Source organism: Chamaea fasciata, unplaced genomic scaffold, assembly GCF_029207755.1.
Source record: "Chamaea fasciata isolate MVZ Bird 193981 ecotype frontalis unplaced genomic scaffold, bChaFas1.0.hap1 SCAF_5, whole genome shotgun sequence".
NCBI lineage: Eukaryota > Metazoa > Chordata > Aves > Passeriformes > Sylviidae > Chamaea > Chamaea fasciata.
This window is the reverse complement of record NW_027094090.1, coordinates 24,575,581-24,595,149: the sequence shown is the minus strand read 5'-3', so window position 1 is coordinate 24,595,149 and position 19,569 is coordinate 24,575,581. Positions and strand designations below refer to the sequence as shown.

Here is a 19,569-nt window from a genome sequence, read left to right as displayed (position 1 = left end):
GGAGGCCTCTTGCTTGGCTTCTTTCGCTGACTCACAGAAGCAATTCTTGGTTGAGAAAAGCTGTGATGATCAAGCTATCCAAGCATTTACTAGTTTTGTGGTTAATCGTTTTTATTCCAAGAAAAGAATTGTAGATCTCCAGTCTGGGGCTGGCATTGAATGGAAATAGAGTGGAACCTCTGGAGTGAGGGACTGGGACACCACCAAAATGCTGTATCTTAGGAAAACTGAAATCCTCAGGTGTGCAGTGCATCTAGTCAACCAGCTTCCAGTGCACTTGGTTTTCCCACTGACTCTGCAATTGTGTTATATTTATGGCTGCAGTATCAGTTCATTCACTCTTATGTACAGGAGTATCCAAATAGGAAAACAGAAATAAAATTCACAATTGAATTTTTTCCCATGGGTATGTTATGGATTCCTTTATATGTACTAGAAAGTATGCTTAACACAACACTCACCCATCCAGCAGGGATATGATTACCTTGTTTTGTGGGTATTCCCTTGTAGGCTTAGAAGTCCTTAATTTTTCCTGTATTTATGGTGAAATCATGGCTATTTGTAATGTTGAACATTCATGCTGTGTTTACTCAGGCTGAGAAGTAATGTAAATTTGATCTTCCTTTCTCAGCAATCAAACTTTCTGCTATCCATGAAGATTTGACATTAGATCAGACATTATTAGTGCATATTTTAATGCAATGTTGGCAATACTTGCTGCTCCTCTAAGTCTCTCTGACTCATTTTTATACACATAAATTGGATATTTGTGTTTATATGGGGCACGCATGTTCCCTCTGATGCCAGTTTGCAAGTGGTTTATTATGAGTTGGCCTTAATCCTAATTTTTGATCCCTCAGAGTCACATAAAAATCATGATGGTTTGTTTATAATCCCTTTTAAAAATTTTTTATCCACCACTGTTCACTCTGACATTAGAAACTTTCATCTACCTCATGTGCAGGCCTGTGGCATAGGTCCTTGGAAATGACCTGAAATTAGGATACAAATAAAACCACAAAAAACCTCAAAATATTTCAATTATTCCCCTCGGTGTGGAAAATAACCACCTTGTTTTCCTTCTAATATTTTATTCTTTTAGAAAGCTATCTAAGTAGCTGGTGATTTAAATTAATTTAACAAATAACACTGAACATGTATGTGCTTCCTTTGTTTCTAAGTTCTCTTTGGATCATACTGAAAGGTAGTGTGTTCTGCGGGAACATTTTTCAGATACAGTAGTGGCCCCATTTCATCACACAGTTGCATGCATTTGGGACCAAAACCTGGTCTCAGAATTTAACAAGCGTTACACATCCTCTGGTGAGCCGTGGGGTTTGATGTTACTGAAAAAACAACGTATTTCATTTGGGTTTGATATGTCATTTTCACACTGGAAGTAGATTGTCACAGTGTTGGTAACTGTTTAAGATATTTGTGGGTAAAGAGTTCTGTGTTTAAAAGGAAACCAACCAAACTGAAAACCGAACCAACCAAAACAAAACAAAAAAGAGGTGAATCACCATCCTAGTCTTTTGACAATATTATACAAAATTTGAGCTGTACTCTCCCAGTTACAAAATAATTTTTGCCTTTTTTACCAGTCTCACACTGAATGAAATAAGGGAACTTGTTGAAATTTGACTGTTTGTTCTGTATCCTCTGCTGTAGGGAATGGGAATACCATTCTGTTCTGTTACTCCCTGATACTAGGTGCCAGATATGCAAAGAAATCCGGCTAGACTCCTGCACATGGTCCACAATCTCAGTTGTACTCTAGAATTGAGTGCTTAAGCTGTGCTAATACATTTTCTTTTTTTTTCTTTCTTATATGCATGTTTGTATATATGAATATTCTTATATCCTTTACATAAAGTTTTCTGTGTGTAACACTCTGTTTCATAACTGCTGGAACTTCATGTCCATTAGATGTGCCTCATATGGCTGGGTGGCCTGGGAGAGACAAAAGACATAGAACTTCCTCTTTTAATGGCTGAGCATGTGCTGGGAGCTGCCTCTTGCTGCCCCTGGCTTGCAGTAATCATGTGGTGAAGCTAAGATCTTTGCTAAAACACATGTTGAAAGGCATGACAGTAACGTAATAATTGATTATTATGGTTCTTGGTCTCTCTTTTCTGAAAAGCAGTCTGTCTTTTGAACTTCATCTCTCAGGTAAGGACCAATGCAGGCATAAAAATATTTTCTTGCTGGCAAAAAGTACTTGTTCTTCAGTCTGCCTTGTTATTCGTGTGTGTATGCATGTATATATTTACTCATGAAGCTTAATTTTTCTAGGCATTAATTGCCTGAAAATGGTGAAGAAAAAGAATTTTTACATGAATTGGGGTTGCATGAATGCAATGTGGACAGCACAGGAATATTTTTTTTAATCAGCACAAGAACAAATAATAATAAAAAGCAAAAAAAAACCAAATCCCTGCAGTCTGTGAATCAGTCTGGTATAAAATTCTTTGTCTATGTTGAACAGGACAAAGATCTTAAATTCTTTTCTGCCAGCGGTCTCCTTCCTTTCTGTGCCCACATAACAAGGGAACGGTATGTTGCAAAGAGAGGATGCAGGTGGAAAACCTCAAACAAAATGTGATAAGACCAGGCTATGAGGAGAACACCGAGGACTTCAGACAGCTCAGATGTTCAGAGATATTTTCCACTGTCTGGCTAGCCAGTTCCTTTGTCTCCCTGTCTAGGCTGCCTGGTGTGGTCCTGTGTCAGCCTTCCTTAGTCCCTGAGCTGCTCCTGGTTGTCCAGCACAGCTCTGTGTGGAAATTTGCTGGCATTTGCACAAATGTAGCACTTGAGACATTTCATTCCAGTGGGACGTACCTTTCTTGGCTCGACTTGGCTCTGAATGCTCTCTAGTCCAAGCTGGCAGACCCCACTGGACCTGTGCCCTGCTGCCAGCTTTCCTGCTGGGAAGGGCTTGTCAGGGCTGTCCTCCATCCCAGCTGGCCAAAGTCCCTCTCCCTGTTGCCAGGGCTGCAAAGTTGCCATTTCTGGGACACTGGCTTCATTTAGTGATGGTGGTATTGGAGAACACCTCTGCCCTGGGGACTCGATGGTACAGCATCAGTGCAGAGTATTTGTTTTGATTGCTTGGGGGGTTGTTTGTACCTTAAATACATGCCCCTGTGAGATGAGAAGCTGAAGCTGTTGCACCACACTGGATAACATCGGTGTAATCATGATGTCAAGTTTTTCACCGCAAATGTTTGTTAAAGATAATTAGGGTCAGCAAAGTTGGGCAAATCATAAAGCCAAAGAGCTGCAGGTCTGTAAAATGTGCGGCTGTATGATTGCATTTTTTTCTGGACGTAAAAACCTACCTTGCAGTATTTTGTGGGTACCATGTAAATGAATAATCGGTGTGGCAGCTTTTGCTAGAACTGACAATACCTACAGAAGCTGGAGACTGTCACAATATGGGTTGCTGGGGGGTCTCACTGCATTTTTAGGAGGGAGCTAACCAACATTACTACAGGCAAAATAAATTCCTTTTGGGGACCACTGAATGGTGTGGACTCATTGCAGAGTCACTCAGAGGTTTCCAATAGCACATGAAGTAGATTAAGTTTTTCAACATCTTAAAAAAAAAACAGTTTTCAGGCATGAAAAAGCTTACAGAACAGGGGACATTGATAAGGAAAGGCAAGTTTAACTAATGTAACAAAAATTCTTACCTACCTTGGAGGCTTATTGAGATTATCCTGTACTTCCCCTCCAGAGACTTGAAGGTGTGGGACCTGTCCCCTTGCCCTGGGGAGGACACAGGTGAGAATTTCCTTGTCAAGATGAGCTGCTCAGGGTGGTAGGACAGGAAAACCTCACAGGTGGGATGGACTCATTTCCTGCTTCCAGAGTTTCTCCTGTGACAGAGGTTAAATGCAAAATGAAATGTTTTTCCAGTATCAAAAGAGAGTAAAAATTTGTGCTTTAATGGATCTGCATAAGGCACGTGTGCAAAGCTGCCTCTGTTGGTAGCTCAGATTTCCTGCTTGCACTGTTCTTATAGAAAGAAATTACTCTAAAGCAGAAATTTACATCTGTATAAAAAATTTAACATTTCATTATCCAGCTTCATTATTAAAACTATGCTTTAGGGCCTAGACACATGTCCTTAAAAAACAAAGTGAAATATGAGTATTATTTTTCTTCAGTGAGAAAGTAAGGAATAAAGAATGTCTGCTCCAAGAGTGTCAGTGGTTGAGAAGCACATCCCTTTCTCTGGAAAATGTGAATGCACAGGAGAATGGCTTTGCATAGCATATATTATTGCTGATTTAAATATTTCATGCTGGTTTGTGGTGGGATGTATGCAAGTACATTGTAAATTAATCTAATACTTGAACAGTGTCTTATGCACATTGTAAGCAAATCACAGAAATGCTGGCTGGACATTTCCTTCAACATTTTCTGTACGCTAATTACATTATCTTCACTGCTGCATAAGAGAGAAAAACCATTTGTTGACCCTTCTTTGTAGAATAAACCAATAGCAGCATTCAGCATTGGAAACAGAAATATGTTACTCTGCTAACAAACTGAAAAGTTAGAGTCTTAAAAGAGCAATAGGTTGGAAACAGATTTTAAAACTTTCTCAAAGTCATTTGACAAAATGTTTTAGGTAAATTTGAAGGAATTTCAGAGAAAGTCTTTCAGTGGCCTGTGGTGGGTCACCTTTCCCACAAGGCAATGTACTGACCTGCCAAGCCTAAGACTAATGAAATAGATCATTGTGAAATCCTTCCAGAGATACTGCGCGGGTTGTTTGGGCTTTTCAACTACCTATATGCGTCAGTGTAATGAGAACTTGGCAGAGGGCCTGGGCTCTGACACTTTCAAGGATGTCGTTGGAAAAGCCCTGAGGTTTTGTCTCTTCCTTGGAAACAATGCTGTGGGAAGGTCAGATCCGCTCATCAGAGCAGAACTTATTCTTCAGCTATTGCGTGAGTGCACTTGGAATTTTGTTCCGGAGACCTGTGTTTAAAGATGCTTGGAAACTTACAGGTATATAATAGACACATTTCTTTTGTGAACTTGCCTCAGTTGCTGGAAAGTCCAGTTGCTGGAAATTCCAGCCAGAACTTAGTTTGTTTGATGCACTGAAGCTTCTTATCAACCTGTTTTGACTGAAGGAGATGTTAACTGCTCCAAATAGTCAAAATAACTAATTCAGTTCTGGGAACAGCAAATCTACAGTCCTTGTCAGAGAATCTGTGCCAGTGTCATGGTCAAAACCAGTTTGGACATGGCTTCTTGGTGCTGTGCATCCATGCACATGATTGCAAAAATCATGACAATTGAACAGCCAGGCTATGAATTCAGGTGCTTAAGTACAGGTTTGAGGTCATCTGGGGAATTTAAGACATCTGTGGGTTGATTTGAGTCACCATGATTATGAGCCTTGATGTCGTGTCTGCTGACAGACACTAAAATCTGCCTGTTACAAAGTGTGTTGTGAGATATCTCACCACAGGATATGGCCTCTCTCATGACTTTCTTCCAGCAATGAAATACAGGTAAATGTTGCCATGAGCTTGGTGGCCCTAACAATTGTTGCGGTGTGCACAGAACACGAAGTGACTGTTCAGTGTGTGGAATGGAAAGCAGGGAAATAGCTGAAGAGCATTTTGTGCCAACAGATACCGCCAGAAGAGTAGCTTGGTGTGCCTTGTAGGTGCCCCCCACTGCTGTGGGAAGCACAAGATCAGGCTTTATACAGCCTCTTGCACTCTTTCCCGTCTCCCAGCACAGGGCTGTTGAGGGTCCATAAAGATCTTTGTGGGTATACACACTCTGTGACCTTGGGGCCATGTTCCCCATCCCCAGGACCAGAGGGACTGGCCTGGCAGTGAACTGCTGTGCCTCTGAACCCCATGTGTTGCTTTCCAGTTTGTGCTTCAGGCTGCAGTGGTCTCAGCCAACACCTCCCTGGTTCCCTACTGATTTCAGCATGCTGAGCTCCTCAGGTGGCAGGTGCTGCCAGACTTGAGAAGTACTTGTTTTTGTGGCCTGCTGCTCATGGTGGCATTGGGTATTCTGCAAATAGCACAACCCCCTGGTATGCAGAGCAGCAGGAGTGTTTGGGAATGGTTAGCCCACAAAAACTGAGAAATGGGAGGAGGAATGGTTGCTTGTCTTTAAGTGCTTCCTTTAATGGACCTGCATCTATCTCCTTCCTCCTCATCCACCAGCAGTACTTTCAGTGTCGGACATCTTGGGAACTGCACGTACATGATCAGTGAGACTTTGCAGAAATGTTCTTGGTTTTGCCCCCTCTGGACAACCATTCTGTGGATGGCCCCCAATGTCTGGTAGCTTCAGCCATCGGCTTCCTGCTTGGCTGCTCTCACCAGCACGACACAGGCAACTCCTTTTGTCTGTGAGAAGATCGAAGGAGCGAGCTTAGGGCTTTGTTTCTATGCTTGAACATTTTTCAGTTGCTAAATGTCAGGAAAAAAATAAGCTCAGCACACTAAAAAATGCAGTTGCAGATGCACATTAGATCTAGCTGGTTTTGAAGAATAAAGAAAAATTAAGGACAATATTTCTTTGGTTGCTAGGATGCCTTTTTATCATCGAATTCAGTGTGCTTTGGGGTTTTTATTTTTATTTAGATGTGTGACTCATTTATTGTGGTTAGAGCATTGTTACGGTGTATTCTGACGATAAATTTAAGTAAATGAGACAGTTGGCTAAACACTTTGATGTGAAAATTAGGTCTGGAGCGTGGACTGGCCCAGGAGTTTAGTATTTCTTTGAGGGAAAAATAATAAGGAGAGTTAGTGATAGAAATTCGGAGTTATTCTTTACTGAAAATGCTGTAAGTGGTATTTACTAGGATATTTGTCCCTGAAATTTATTCTGTTTGCACAGACACCTTGCATCTTGTGCAGCTGAGAAAAGGAGCAGAAATTCAAGGGAGATATTTCCCTGCTAGCATTACAGTCCCGGGTGGGAGCTTTAGCATCACAGAGGGAAATACGTGTCTGGCTCTTTGTCCTCTGCTTTTTGTGACAAAGGAATTCCCATCTGAATCGCTGTGCTCTGTCCAAGCCCCCTGCGAGCCTCTGGGTTAGCAGCAGTCAGTCTTTGCGGTGTCCTGACGTCATCCCGTGTGTGCATAGGCTCCGCTATTGTTTTACGGCGAGCAGGGCTGGCGATTGCGGTGTCTGCTGCCCGAGACCTCCTTCTGCCTGCCGCTGTCACAGAAAGGACGCCGGCCTGCCCTTATCGCTCGGATTTAAAACAGAAGCTCCTGCTTTTTGCTTCCTGAAGAAGAACCTTCGCTGCGGCTGCGAGGAAAAGCTGCCTGCGGTGTTGGGCAGAGCAGAGGAGAGGAGGAGAGAGGAGAATCTGGCAGCTTGGGTAGCCTGGACTGCATTGTCTGGCTTCATGACCCCTGCTGTGTAGCAGTCTCATCCCTTCTCTCATACACTCCCTCTGTCTTCCACTCCTTTTTCTTCTTTCCGTTTTAAAATAGCAGCATCTGGGGCGAGCCATGTTTGGCACTGAATCGTCATGTAAGTAAATGCATCCCATTTACATCCTTTTTCTGTTGAGAACAGGGCTTGTTTTATCCTTGCTGTGCCCGCCGCAGTTGCATTCTCTTTGCCGTAGGTCGTTGGCTAAAAGCCGTGGTCCTTGCCTGTTCATGGAGGGATGAAAGATGCTGGAGGGGAAGCATCTACCTCCTGACTGTGGGTGCATCCTCGATGCAAGCAGCAAGGCACCGTAGGGCTGTCAGCACTGCTGAATTCAGGCCACTGGAAGATTGGGGGGAAAAGGCAATTTTGCTTGAATGTGTCAGTTGATAAGATCGCATCTGTCAGTGATCAGGAGTTGCAAACACTCCAGCGAATGCACTACTCAGATGGTACATTTGGGGACTGGGAATGCTGCAGTATTAGATGGGCAAGAGCTGGGGGAACGTGATTTAACCAGCAGGAAAAGACTGCTATGTCATGGCTATCTCATTTACTTCATTTTTGTTCCTGGGGAAAAGGAGGCTTCTCTGCAATCCCCCCCCTCCCCCGTGACTGCAGAATCCGCAATTAAATTAGGTGGAATTCTGAATATGAGGTAAAAAATGCAAAATAAAAGGGTTTGGTTTTTTTTCTTCCTCATCTTTGTGCTAGAAAATCTTAACTGAGGCAGTCTGCTGTACAATAGCAGTGCAGATGCATGTCATTGAAAGCAAGCCAGTTTTGCTTCAATGGGAACAACAATTACCTACCTGGCAAATCTGGCTGCGGAGGAAGGCTGGGAGGTTTATGTATAAATAATGTTGCTGGTGACAGTGTGGCTGTGTGGAGACCAGTCTGATCCAGTGATTATCGGCTGACCAGAAAACAGTTCACGCTGTATTTTGTGCACAAAACAATACTGTGTGTTGAAAACGTGTCTGATTTGGATATGAAGTGATGGCTTTTGTAGAGCATTGTCACATCCAGCATGGTGTAATGTCTCTACACTTCTAGGCTGGGACCTGTTCTGCAGCTCATCTCTTCCTAGGAAGTGATAAGAGCATTGAATACCTCATGGTATGCCTTCCTGGCTGTCGAACCCCTTGCCCCCAAAGGGTTAATTGATCCTGTGGCCAGGCTCTGGCAGCTCCCCCCTCCTCTGCCACAACACCCAGTCAAGGTCAGGCAGCATAAAAGCCGAATCTGCCTTTGGATTTCTTTTGTTTAGGGACGCATTTTTCATGCACAGTTGTAAACACGTCTGCAGCTCTGGGTCATCGGAGCATGAACAGAGATGCCAAATGTTGTAGCTGCATCTGTTTCACCCTGACAGATCTGTGAGCCCCAGTGTCTATGTCCATGGGCTCTGCTTCTGCAAAATGCACATGAACAGGCTTTGAGAGAAAATCTGTGCCCTGCCTGCCCTCCTGCAGAAATAGTACGCACTCAGATTGTTCCGTCTTGTTCATTTTCGTGGTCCTTTTTTGGTTTATGAGGTGCATAGGCTAAAGTCACAGGGGTTGTGCACCAGCAGCTGTGGCTGCTTCTGTTTCCATGGTTCCCACAATTTAGAAAAGGGCAATGGGAGCTTCCATAACAGCCACTACCTGTTTCCCAGAAGGGTCTAGAAACATGTTTTGCTTTTAACAATGGGATTAAACAGAACATGGCTCATTGCCATCGATTCGAGCAGAGGCTATGATCAGTCCCTGCCTGAACTCTCTGGCCAGGTGAAGAGGAAGGCAGTGTGGTGGCCAACTGTGCAGTGCCTCTGCTTGGGACCGAACCTTCCACCCAAGAGTTCTGTTCAGGCTGGACAGGCTGTCCCATTGCCTACTGCTGCCAGGTGCTGGCAGGTGGGAGGAAAGTGAGGTCACTGGTGCTGCCCCGCTTGCCTGCCTTTGCAGATCAGTGCTTGGGTAACCAGCCCTGCCCATACCACTGCTGCAGGAACAGTGGCTTGGCTTTCAAAGAATGTAGTATCAAAATTACTTCAGTCAAAATGCTAAGAGGTTTTTTCATCTTCCCTCTCCTCCTGTCTTCTTCATATTTCCAGGCTGTCAAATGATAATAGTGCTACTAATTGTTAGCGTTTCTCTCTGGCTAGGATGTCAAATAAGACAAAATAAAAAAGAGTCAGCATTATTTGGACATTGGAAATACGACAGAAGCCATTACTGCTGCTGCCCGTGCTGTCCAAAAAGCATGAAATGAGCAGATTACAGGTTTTTTTAATCCTGCTGTTTACACTTGGTATTTAGGATTTTATTTCTCTCTGCTCTGATTAAAAAGCCAAGAAAAATGCTCAGAAGCAAACACTGGTTCAGAACCTTTAGTCTCACTAGTATAAAAATAGTTCAAATGTCAAAACAATTATCCTTCGGCAATCCTGGTTTTTTTGCTTTTAGCAGCAGTTAGAGAGGCAGTAAAAGATAGTCTGAGAGTCATTGTAGAAACTGGCATCTGCTTATCACCTCTTGGACGCAGGGAAAGACAAACAGTCAGTGACAATAGCCCATAAAGGGGGATAAGGCAGCAGGCAATGCACAAACAGCTGCTGGCACTCCCAGTGCATGATGAGCAAGGACAGAGGGTGCAAAGCAGAAACACCAATAAGTGTCCAGGCAAGGGCACTGTGGGATGGTAGGGTAGTTGCCATAGGGTCATGGTCGCTATTTTCCATCGGTCACGTGTCCATTCTATAATCCCCACAGGAAACATATGTGCCAGAGACACTTCATTTTCAGTGTTTTGTGCTGATGCGCTGTCAGAGCAGTGTGGTGGGCTGTGTGCATGTGGGACAGCTTTCCATCCCATGCCACCCCTCCTGCTGACCTGAAAGATTGTCTGCTCACCGTAATCATTTCACATTCTGTAGGAGGTAAAGTAGTTTGATAAAAATTGAGAATTAAGTCTTTTTTATGGTGAAATGGTGGTGTAGGGTTGCACCAAAGCAGAGAAGTGGTTGACTTCTCTGAACAAGTGACGAGGTGGTCCCCACAAGCAGAACACCCTCATCTCAGGGAGAAGAGCCTAGCAGAAATAACCAGCAAGCATCCCTTGTCTAACTAGGAAAACTGAGAGTTGCAGGCCCCTAGGAGAGACAACAGAGGCACAAATGAAACTGAATTGTGAGAGCAGCCACAGTCAGTGGGGCTTACCAGTGCTGGGAGAGGTCAGGGGAATGCAGCTCCATCATATCTGGCTGTGTTTTGGTAAGGAATGGAACAGGATGCAGTGTAGAGCCTGTAAAGCAGCTAAAGAGGCTCAGACAGCCATTTCATGCATGTCTGAGAATACGCACAGTGTGTGCTTCAGCTACCCAGAGAAACTCAGTAGGAAGCTGTGAGGACGGGAATCATACACGTCCATGGTGCTTGCCCCAGTGCTGTTACAAAGCCCCAGATGTGTCCTATGAAAGTCCCAGGTGATGTTCTCAGTACTGCTGCATTTCCTCATGCCAGGGCTTTTTAACTGCTTTTTTTGGCAGCAGTACTAAACTGTGAGGGTTATGGGGGGAGTTATCTGGAAAATGCTCTTCCAACCTGGGCTGTTTGGGAGATGCTCATGGTGTCTGGTAGATCAGCAACTGCACTTTGGAAAGCAGAAGGACTCTGAAACAAAGGAGAGCTAACCAAAGGCCCAGAGAAATACACAACCAAAGGGCAAGTGGAGCTTTCCTCTGCTGCAAGGTTAATGATAGAAAGCTGCTGTCTGTGGGGAGGCTGAGGACTGCTGTGGGGAATGGGAAACCTTGCTGACTTAAATGTGCCAGGAAAAGCTTCTGTGCTTGTGCCAGGCTCACTGTACTGTCTTCTCTCTCTGTTCAGGAAATACTTTTGTTCCTAGGCACTTTTTCCCCCAAACTTTTCTTCAAGCCAAGATGCAACAAATGGGAGAGGTTACACCAAGATGAGTGAATTTATGCTATCAGAGAAGTAAGTAGTCTTACAACCTGTGCAGAACAGCACCAACCGGCAACAGAGAAATAGGAGATCTTGGCATCAGACATGGAGATAAAGGACAGTCTGATTGGCATGGACGCTGCCGTCCTGGGTGATGTGCCTGCCTTCTCTGTTCCCAGCGCTGGTACTCATCCCAGCTGTGAGAGAGCCAACCAAAACCTGACCACTCCTGCAAGTACTTGGTTTGGAGCATATTGGCTCTCCAGGCTTGTTCATGGAATGGTTGTAAGAGCAGCGGCACAAGGACGAGTGGGACATGACTGTTGAAATTCTTGTGGGTTAGCAGCCTTGGTGAGACTGGGCTCCACTGAACCAGCAGATGACCAAAGCGCTCCTTTTTCATTCATAAATGCATGCACTAAAAGGCCAAGAGCAGTTAAGTACAGCTCCAATTCCTCAGTGATGTTACACTGATTTCTCAGGCCAAAAGAGGTTATGGAAAGTACCAGAAGTTGTAACTTCAGTCCAATATATATATTTATGTAGCTGCTGAGGTTCCTGTTGTTCCCTGTAGAGTCAGGACCATTGAAAATACTGCAGAATCAGGTCAAAGAGAGGCTTAGCTACACCATTGTCAAATGCCAGAATAAACCTGGGTTATGAAAGGGGTTGAGGGTACAGAAGCTGTAATAACTTGACAAATCGTCAGTGAAGCTTCAAGATACTTGGAGAGAAAATGTAGTCTCACATCCCACTTACAGTAGATTTTGAGGATTGACTGCATGTTACTTTCTAAATGAATGTATTTTTTAAAAATACAAACCTGAGATAAGAAAGGCTTCTCTAAACTCCTTTGGGTGTCACACTTTGTTAGCCTGAGATATGGTCTCCAAAGGCTTGACTGCATGCTTTGGAGGACAGGGGCTTGAAGCCCAGCCCTCCTACTCAGGCAGCACCAATGGCAGTTTGAACTCAGTGTTGAGCCGTTCAGAAGGAGGCAGCTGTCGTGAAAGTTTAAATGAACCTTGCCCTTTCATTCTCCAGAAACAAAAAGTGAACTGAGACATTTCACAGGCTGGATATGACTCATGAATTTGAATGTCTTTGGTGGTTTGTCTCTTGCAGCCCTGGAACACCTTTCCTATCTCATTGGTTTAGAAGTTGCAAGGATGTGATGTAAAGTTATTGAATACAGTGGGTCTCCCAGGTAGTTGTGTCCACACAGCTTCTAGATGGGGAAGAAATCTCAAGGTACAAGCTTTTCTTCAGCTTGTCAAATTTTTTGGTCCTTGCCATTAGCTAAAAGCATGAGCTATAATTAGTGGAGGAGTCTGTAATTGATCAATGACGACAAAAGGTCTTTCAGATTTAAGACAAAAATCATAGAATAATGTAGATTTGAAGGGACCAGCACCTCCCTCAAAGCAGGACCAATCTCCAAGTTAGATCCAGTGATAGATAGGAGCTCAATCAATCTGCATGTTTGCAAAATGGTGTGAGAATCAAAACAAGCTTCAGCTTTGACCAGTGTCATTTACAGAACCAAAAATAGGGAAAGATCTTTATGACCAAGGACGCCTGAAAGATTATTAGAGTCCCTCTGGGCTGTGTGACCCAGATAGGAAGAACAGTACAGGCAGAAGACTCTGTCATATTATTTGAGCTGGGGTAGAAGCAGTAGTATTTCATGTAATTTGGGGATAATTAATGGATATGCCTAGCAAAAAAAAATCGTTCACAGAAGAATCTAAGACTTCTCTTTTCATCTGAGCTAAAATGCCCTGCTTGATCCCTGAAGCACCAAGAAAAGGTCTGTGAAGTGCTGTGAGAAAAGCATGTGGAATACAGAGAGACAGAGTATTCCAGATTTTCTAGATTAATGGTTTTCTTTCCCTTTTGGTGAAAATCACTTTGATGTGACATCACTGTTTGTACCCTTTCATACGAAGGTCACTGTGTGTAATACAAAATTAAAGGATCTTAAAAAAGACAATAGGTTCCTTATTGAAAAGGATAAGATGCAATATTAAGCAAATAAACTGGACAACTACAGAGAGAAACACTTACTACCCACAATCAGGTGGAGCTCGGTGAAAAATTGTCTGACTTTGGTGTGTTTGATCAGGACGAAACTTACACTGTGACATCAGTTTAAGATGCCAAGAAACTGGGAATGGAAGAGAACCCATATTCTGCCTAGACCAAGAAATGTGCTGTTGCTTCCCAGAATTAGATGGAAAGTATTTTAGAACTTCTTAGGGGTCTCAAAAATTTCATTTGGAAATGGTATCTTGAGGTGTTTTGATCAGTACAGGAGAGGGGAAATTCTTGTGAAACTACAGGGCAGTGATACAAAATGAAAGTATGATATTTCTGACCTCCTTTGAGAAATAGAGTGGCTGGGAACGTCTTCCTCTGTGCATGCTTTGAGAGATGCTGAGCAGACCCTTAAAACATGCTAGATCATGTTTCAGCCTAGAGCAGGAGCCTAAGGTAAAAATGACACAAAGTCGGTGAGCTTGTCAGAGAAAATACAGAGCTATACTGGGGGATTTCCACATCTGTATAGCCTTTAGATTGCTCTTTTAAAGGTTTGGCTGAGCAGGGAAGAACGAAGAGAGAGGCTAAGAATGAGCTCTAGGAGAAAGTTCCTTGTGCTCAAAAGGTCTGTAGCCTAAAAACCCATGAGGAGGTTTTTGAAGATGGTCCGTGGAAAGATTATCCATCCTCCTTAACCTCTCCTGTTTACCCTGCCACTCATTAGCCCAGTGATTTTGCAATTTGCAGTGATGTTATGATTTTGTATATGTCATCACTCCAGCAAATGCCAGTTTTCATGTTACCATTAGGAGCTAGTCTTGGAAAGCTGTTGTGTATTTGGATTTCCTGCTGCACTCTCGTGAGTGTGGAAGTACCCATATCATCAAGAAGTTTTAGAGGATATAGTCTTGGTGTTGATGAGTTGTGATTGTGCAAGTTAAAGGAAAATGTACTCAATTACATATTGTAAAAGGTCCTGGATGGGAATGGAAAAAGGAGACCAGGTATTTTTTTACTTCATGTGTTAGCTTCATTTTTTTACAATGAAGTAAGGGATTCGATGATGAGGACACCACTAGAAAGCAGGTTCTGAGAGGAAGGGCATCTATTACAGCTCCAGGAAGGTCAGAAAATGGCAGCAGACTCCGCTTGTAAGACCTCTGCTACAAAAAAAGGAAAAACTGCTGTAAGAAGAGACCATCCCAGGCAGAACCTCAATTGCGTAAATCACTGGCCTACAGATATCTCGCAAGAGTCACACTGATTCTGAACTGACTTAGCACTGTGAGAATAGTGCTGGTCACAAAAGAAAAGAAAAGCATCCTGATTCGGAATACTAAAAGATACTAAAAAGATACATTTAACATTTACTAAAAGAGCTGAATGTGGAAGATACTGGCACCACAAACCTTCTTTCCTGTCAGCTGCATTCATTACTGTCGGTAGTAAGGTCTGTAGGACTGTTGCAGTGGCAACAGTAAATTGTGCTGCTGTACTTTCATCAGGGTAGGTAATCATGAGTCATTCAAACCATCTGCTAATAAAATACTCTCAGACTGTTTAGGTTATCAAAGAGAATACAGTAGCTGAGAATGTCAAATTAGCTGGCAAAGAAACATGGCAAATTCTGTGTGAAGACCCCATGTGCTTTGTCATCCACAAGGACATGAGGCCAGGCAGTCCATCTGTTTTACAGGCTGTGGGTGGAGGCAAAGGTCTGCTAAGAGTTAAATGAGCTCGAGAAAGCATTCCTCTGACTCTGGAACATGTATCAGCCTGGCTATTCTCTGCATCCTCTGCTGCTTGCATGGTCTGCAGTGATAAATAACTCCAGATAAGCTGTACAGAGCAAAGAGGGTGACAATCAGACTGCATGCGTGATTGGATGGAGAAAAGCTCTAAATGATGGAAGTGAGCAGCAGCCAGATAAAAAGCAGCAAGATCTGAACTGTGAGCGTCACAATCAAGAGTGGAAGTTCCTCCAGGAGTCCACCCAATTGTGAGAGGCCTGACGCATGAACATCGCACAGGAGGATAGGGTGTCCTTGGCTACAGGATAGAATAGCAGTTCCATGCCAGTACAAACAGGAGCAGATTCCTCTACAACTGCTGGCCTGCTAGAGATGTCTTTCTGAGACTTTGGAATGTTCTGATAGCACAAGGAGATAGCTGTGGGGTGAAAGCTTTTCCAAGTGTGGTAAATAGGACATACTACATCATCTTTAGTATCATTCGCAGTTACCACATCGTAGTGGGACCAGGGTTGGTTGTTGCCCCAGCCCATAGGGGTACAAGAGCTAGGATAGCAAAGAGATTAGGTTGCCTGCTCAGGATAAAGCACTAATGGTCTGTCACAGCAGGGGAGGTCCCACAGGGAATGGGCATTTAAAGGCCTTTACACATGACCCTTTCTAAACTTAATCTTTATAAGTATGAATATTTTCACAACTGGTGTTCTTGCTGTGTTGGGCTACACCTCCACACCAGGGAGGTGGCTCTGCCGTGGGCATTGCGCATCACAGTGACTGTCTGGATGCAGAGAGACATTCGTTTGGTTGCTCTGAGGCATTGCATGTATGCTAATGACTTAGAGTCTCTGTGGGGCTTGGCTGCCTGTCAGAGAGGAATGAAGCTGTAGATTTAATGAAGCTGTAGATTTCAAACCAGTGCTCTGTACTGCAGCAGTTTGGTGAACTACGTGCCTGGCATTTAGTTAGGTTATGTCTTGTTTGTGCATCTATAGTGACATTCAGTTAATTCTTCCATGAAAGAGAGATAAATATTCAATAAATATTCACACGGAATTATACAAAAAGACAAGAAAAAGGGCTCATGTTTGAACTTGCCATCTTAATAGGATCCCCTTAAACAGCGAGGCTCCCCTGAGGGAACAAAGCAGTATGACTCTCTAATGTGGAACGTCAGTGCGGCCGCCGTCAGTGTCGAATGAGGCGCTGCAGGCAGCAGCTGCTGTCTGCAGGCTGGCAGCAAATATGGGTGTTTGCATTTCCACGGCTTTGTATGTGCTCCTGATTTGGTTTGGTTTACAAAGGGAGAAAGAAGTGTCTTTATGTCATTGAGCAATCTAACTATGGACAAAGGAGCTATAAAAAAAATCTGACACTTTTTTGTTTATGTATGTAATATGTGTGTACATTTATTTATCAATCTATTTATTTATTTATTTGTTTTACTTTGACAGCTGTGGTTAGTTAAAACTACAACTGCCTTGTTTTTAACAGACCAGTTTAGCGAAATTAAAGCATTTTTTTCCCAGTGAAGGAAAGCTTGAAGCTGTCTCACTGTATGACATATCATTGCTGATGAGAAGCTGTGGTCTTCCGGCTTCTTACCAGGGAGTTCAGTACCTTGGCAGGCAGTAAGTCTTGTTATTCTTGTATATAGGTATGCCAGAAGTTTCCATAAATACAGAAGTGGACTATCCTTTCATCTCCAGAAGCATTTCAGACATACTGACACAACAGGGGTGGAAGTGTATCAGAGACACCATGGGGAAGCCTGCATTACAGCTGACTTAGGTGATTGCTGCCTTATGTACAGGGTGAGGGAAGATCATACTGCCAAGTTGGCTTTCAGAAACTGGAATTTCATGTCTGAAAATCATCTGCTGGATGTAGGCAATTGCTTTCTTGGGGTTTTTGGTTGGTTGGTTGGGGTTTGGTTTTTTTTTTAATTGGCTAAAATCTGAACATTAGTCCTGTCTTTATTTCTGAAGTTCTGTCTGAAGATAACGTTCAAAGGAAAAGATGAGCAGCTATTTCAACAGTTAAATTCTAAAACCGAATCATAGATATCTGGCTGTCCTTTTGCTTTCTAGCATCCAAACTCATGGAATTGATCTGATTAATAATTTTGAAGAAGAAAATGAGAACAGCCAGTCAAATAATAGCTAAAGTTAGTAGTGGTTATGACCAGAATGAAATCTAATCAAAACAAACTTTTAAACAGTAATCTAAGACTAATACTAATCTATAAAAGATTGATGAGTGAAATAATCATGATAGGACAAGAACATGACAGGTGCACTCTTTGTCACTCTGTACTCGGCACTGGTGAGGCCACACCTTGTGTCCTCTGTCCACTTCTGGTCCACTCCAGAAAAGACATTGAGGTGCTGAAGTTTGTCCAGGGAAGAGCACTGAAACTTGAGAAAGTTGAGAGCAAAAGGTGGAAAGTGGAGAGCAAAAGTTCTGTAAGGAGCAACTGAGGGAGCTGGAGTTGTTAGCCTGAAGAAAAGGAGGCTTAGGGGAGACATTATCACTCTCTACAGCTCCCTGAAAGGAGGGTGTAACTAGATGGGGGTCGGCTTCTTCTCCCAGGCAACCAGTGACAGGGTAAGAGGAAATTATCTCAAGCTGGGCCAGGGGAGGTTCAAATTGGACATCGGGGAGAGTTTCTTCATGGAAAGCAATGGAGTGGGTTGCCCGTGGAGATGGTGGAGTCATCATGCCTGGAGGGGTTTAAGAAATGGCTGGACATGGCACTTAGTTGACATGTGCCATGGCTTAGTTGACAAGGTGGAGATCGGACAAAGGTTGGACTCAATGATCTTGGAGGTCTTTTCCAACCTGAATGATTCTGTGATTCTGTGGAGAAATATTTTAAACGTTATGAAAATGACCATATTTTCCAACATTTCATTTGCTTTGGTTCTTTGCAAGAAGAATAGAGAGCTGGCTATGAGCAAAAGTAGAGGTAACTTCCTTTGTTCTTCATAAGGTTGCTTTTTCCAGGGCCTTATAAATGAGTCCAAGGTAAAAAATAGCCTTCATGGACTCAAGTTTTATCTTTGCAAATGATTTCACACCAGCTAGTAGGATGCTAATGTGCAAAAAAAGTCAAGAACAGCACTTGTTGCACTGCAGTTGAGTTTTGCATGTTGGTCATTTGCAGCTAGTCACCTTTTCTTTGGGGACAGCATATCAAGGTGGGTTTGACCAATGAGAAAATTGTACTAAATAGGTGTTGAAAATCTTTGTGCTGGGTTCTTAAGAGCTTAGGCTGATTCATGAGATCAATCTTTTCTGCAATTGCTATTCTCAGCAATAGTACGTTATCTCTTACAAGGCTTGTCTGGATGCGTTTTTACTTAGGTTTAAATAGAAGTGTGACTTTTTAAAAGAAGTTTAATTAAGGTGGTCTAAAACCCCTACAGATTCTCAATTAGGACTAGACTGAGTTAGCAGGGTGTGGGTTTAAGGTTAATTGAAGTAAACTTTCTTAGCTAAAAGAAGAATGCACGTGAACTACTGTACGAGAATATACATACTGCATCAAAACGTGTGCAGGCAGGTCAATTTACTTGTAGTAATATTTGAGTAAAAACGTCAGTGTGTTTTACTGTTTATGGTTAGAATGCCTTTCATGAGACTCCTTGTAGTTTTCAAGAATTCAAGATGAAATATCACCTTGTTTCCTATGCTCTCAGGTTTCTTGACAAGCAGAAATGACCTCTGATAAAGGGTTTGAAGTTCGCATCTGCCAGAAATGAACTGCAATTTCTAAGCGTAACAAATTAATACCTTTGTTTTCTTTCATCTTGCTGCTGTGCAGTCAGCCCTTAGGTGATATTTTTGCAAAGCTTATCATACATATTTGGAGGATGCCAAGAAAACGGGTACTAGGAAGTGTTAACTGCCCATCCCATGGATAGGGCCATCCTTTCCTTAGATGCTTGCAGGTGGGAAGGCCTAGAGACATCTCTCTTGATCCATAGTGGTGAAGCATCAACAGTTCTGACAACATGAGATGAGAAGGGCCGCCTTAAATTTTTGAGGATGTTATCTGTAATAGTCAGCACTTAAGCCATTGTTCTTGGTAGCATAAAAGTTACTCTTTATATGGAGCAACCTACTGTTCATATTTAGATAGCTTCTCTTTAGAAGCTAAATATTGAACTTGAGCTGGTTTCAAAACTTAGAAGATTCTAACAAAAAACCAGGAATTGAGCGCAAAATATATTTTGCAAGCTGTTGCAAAATCAGTCACAGGTGGCTGATCTGGGAAGACTGAAATTAACTGAAGAGAGTGGTTGGAAACCTGAAGGAAGAGGTCAGATAATCAATTTTCTTGAACAAGAAAATTGAGCTGCGATGAGCTAGAAGAGAGAAGGAAGTCTG

General features: G+C 42.9%; 1 protein-coding gene across 2 annotated transcripts in view; it reads left to right on the top strand.

The window, feature by feature from the left end:
• Positions 1 to 19,569, top strand: part of ST7 (suppression of tumorigenicity 7) — a 139,968-nt gene that overhangs the window by 32,402 nt on the left and 87,997 nt on the right. The window contains exon 1 of one of the 2 annotated variants that reach the window (XM_066183047.1): positions 7,225 to 7,541. The exons of the other annotated variant lie outside the window; for it this stretch is intronic. Within the exon in view, the coding sequence (XP_066039144.1) occupies positions 7,520 to 7,541 (22 nt within the window). The 5' untranslated portion in view covers positions 7,225 to 7,519. Of the gene's footprint in view, positions 1 to 7,224; positions 7,542 to 19,569 lie in introns of those variants that run through there. 2 annotated transcript variants of the gene reach the window in all.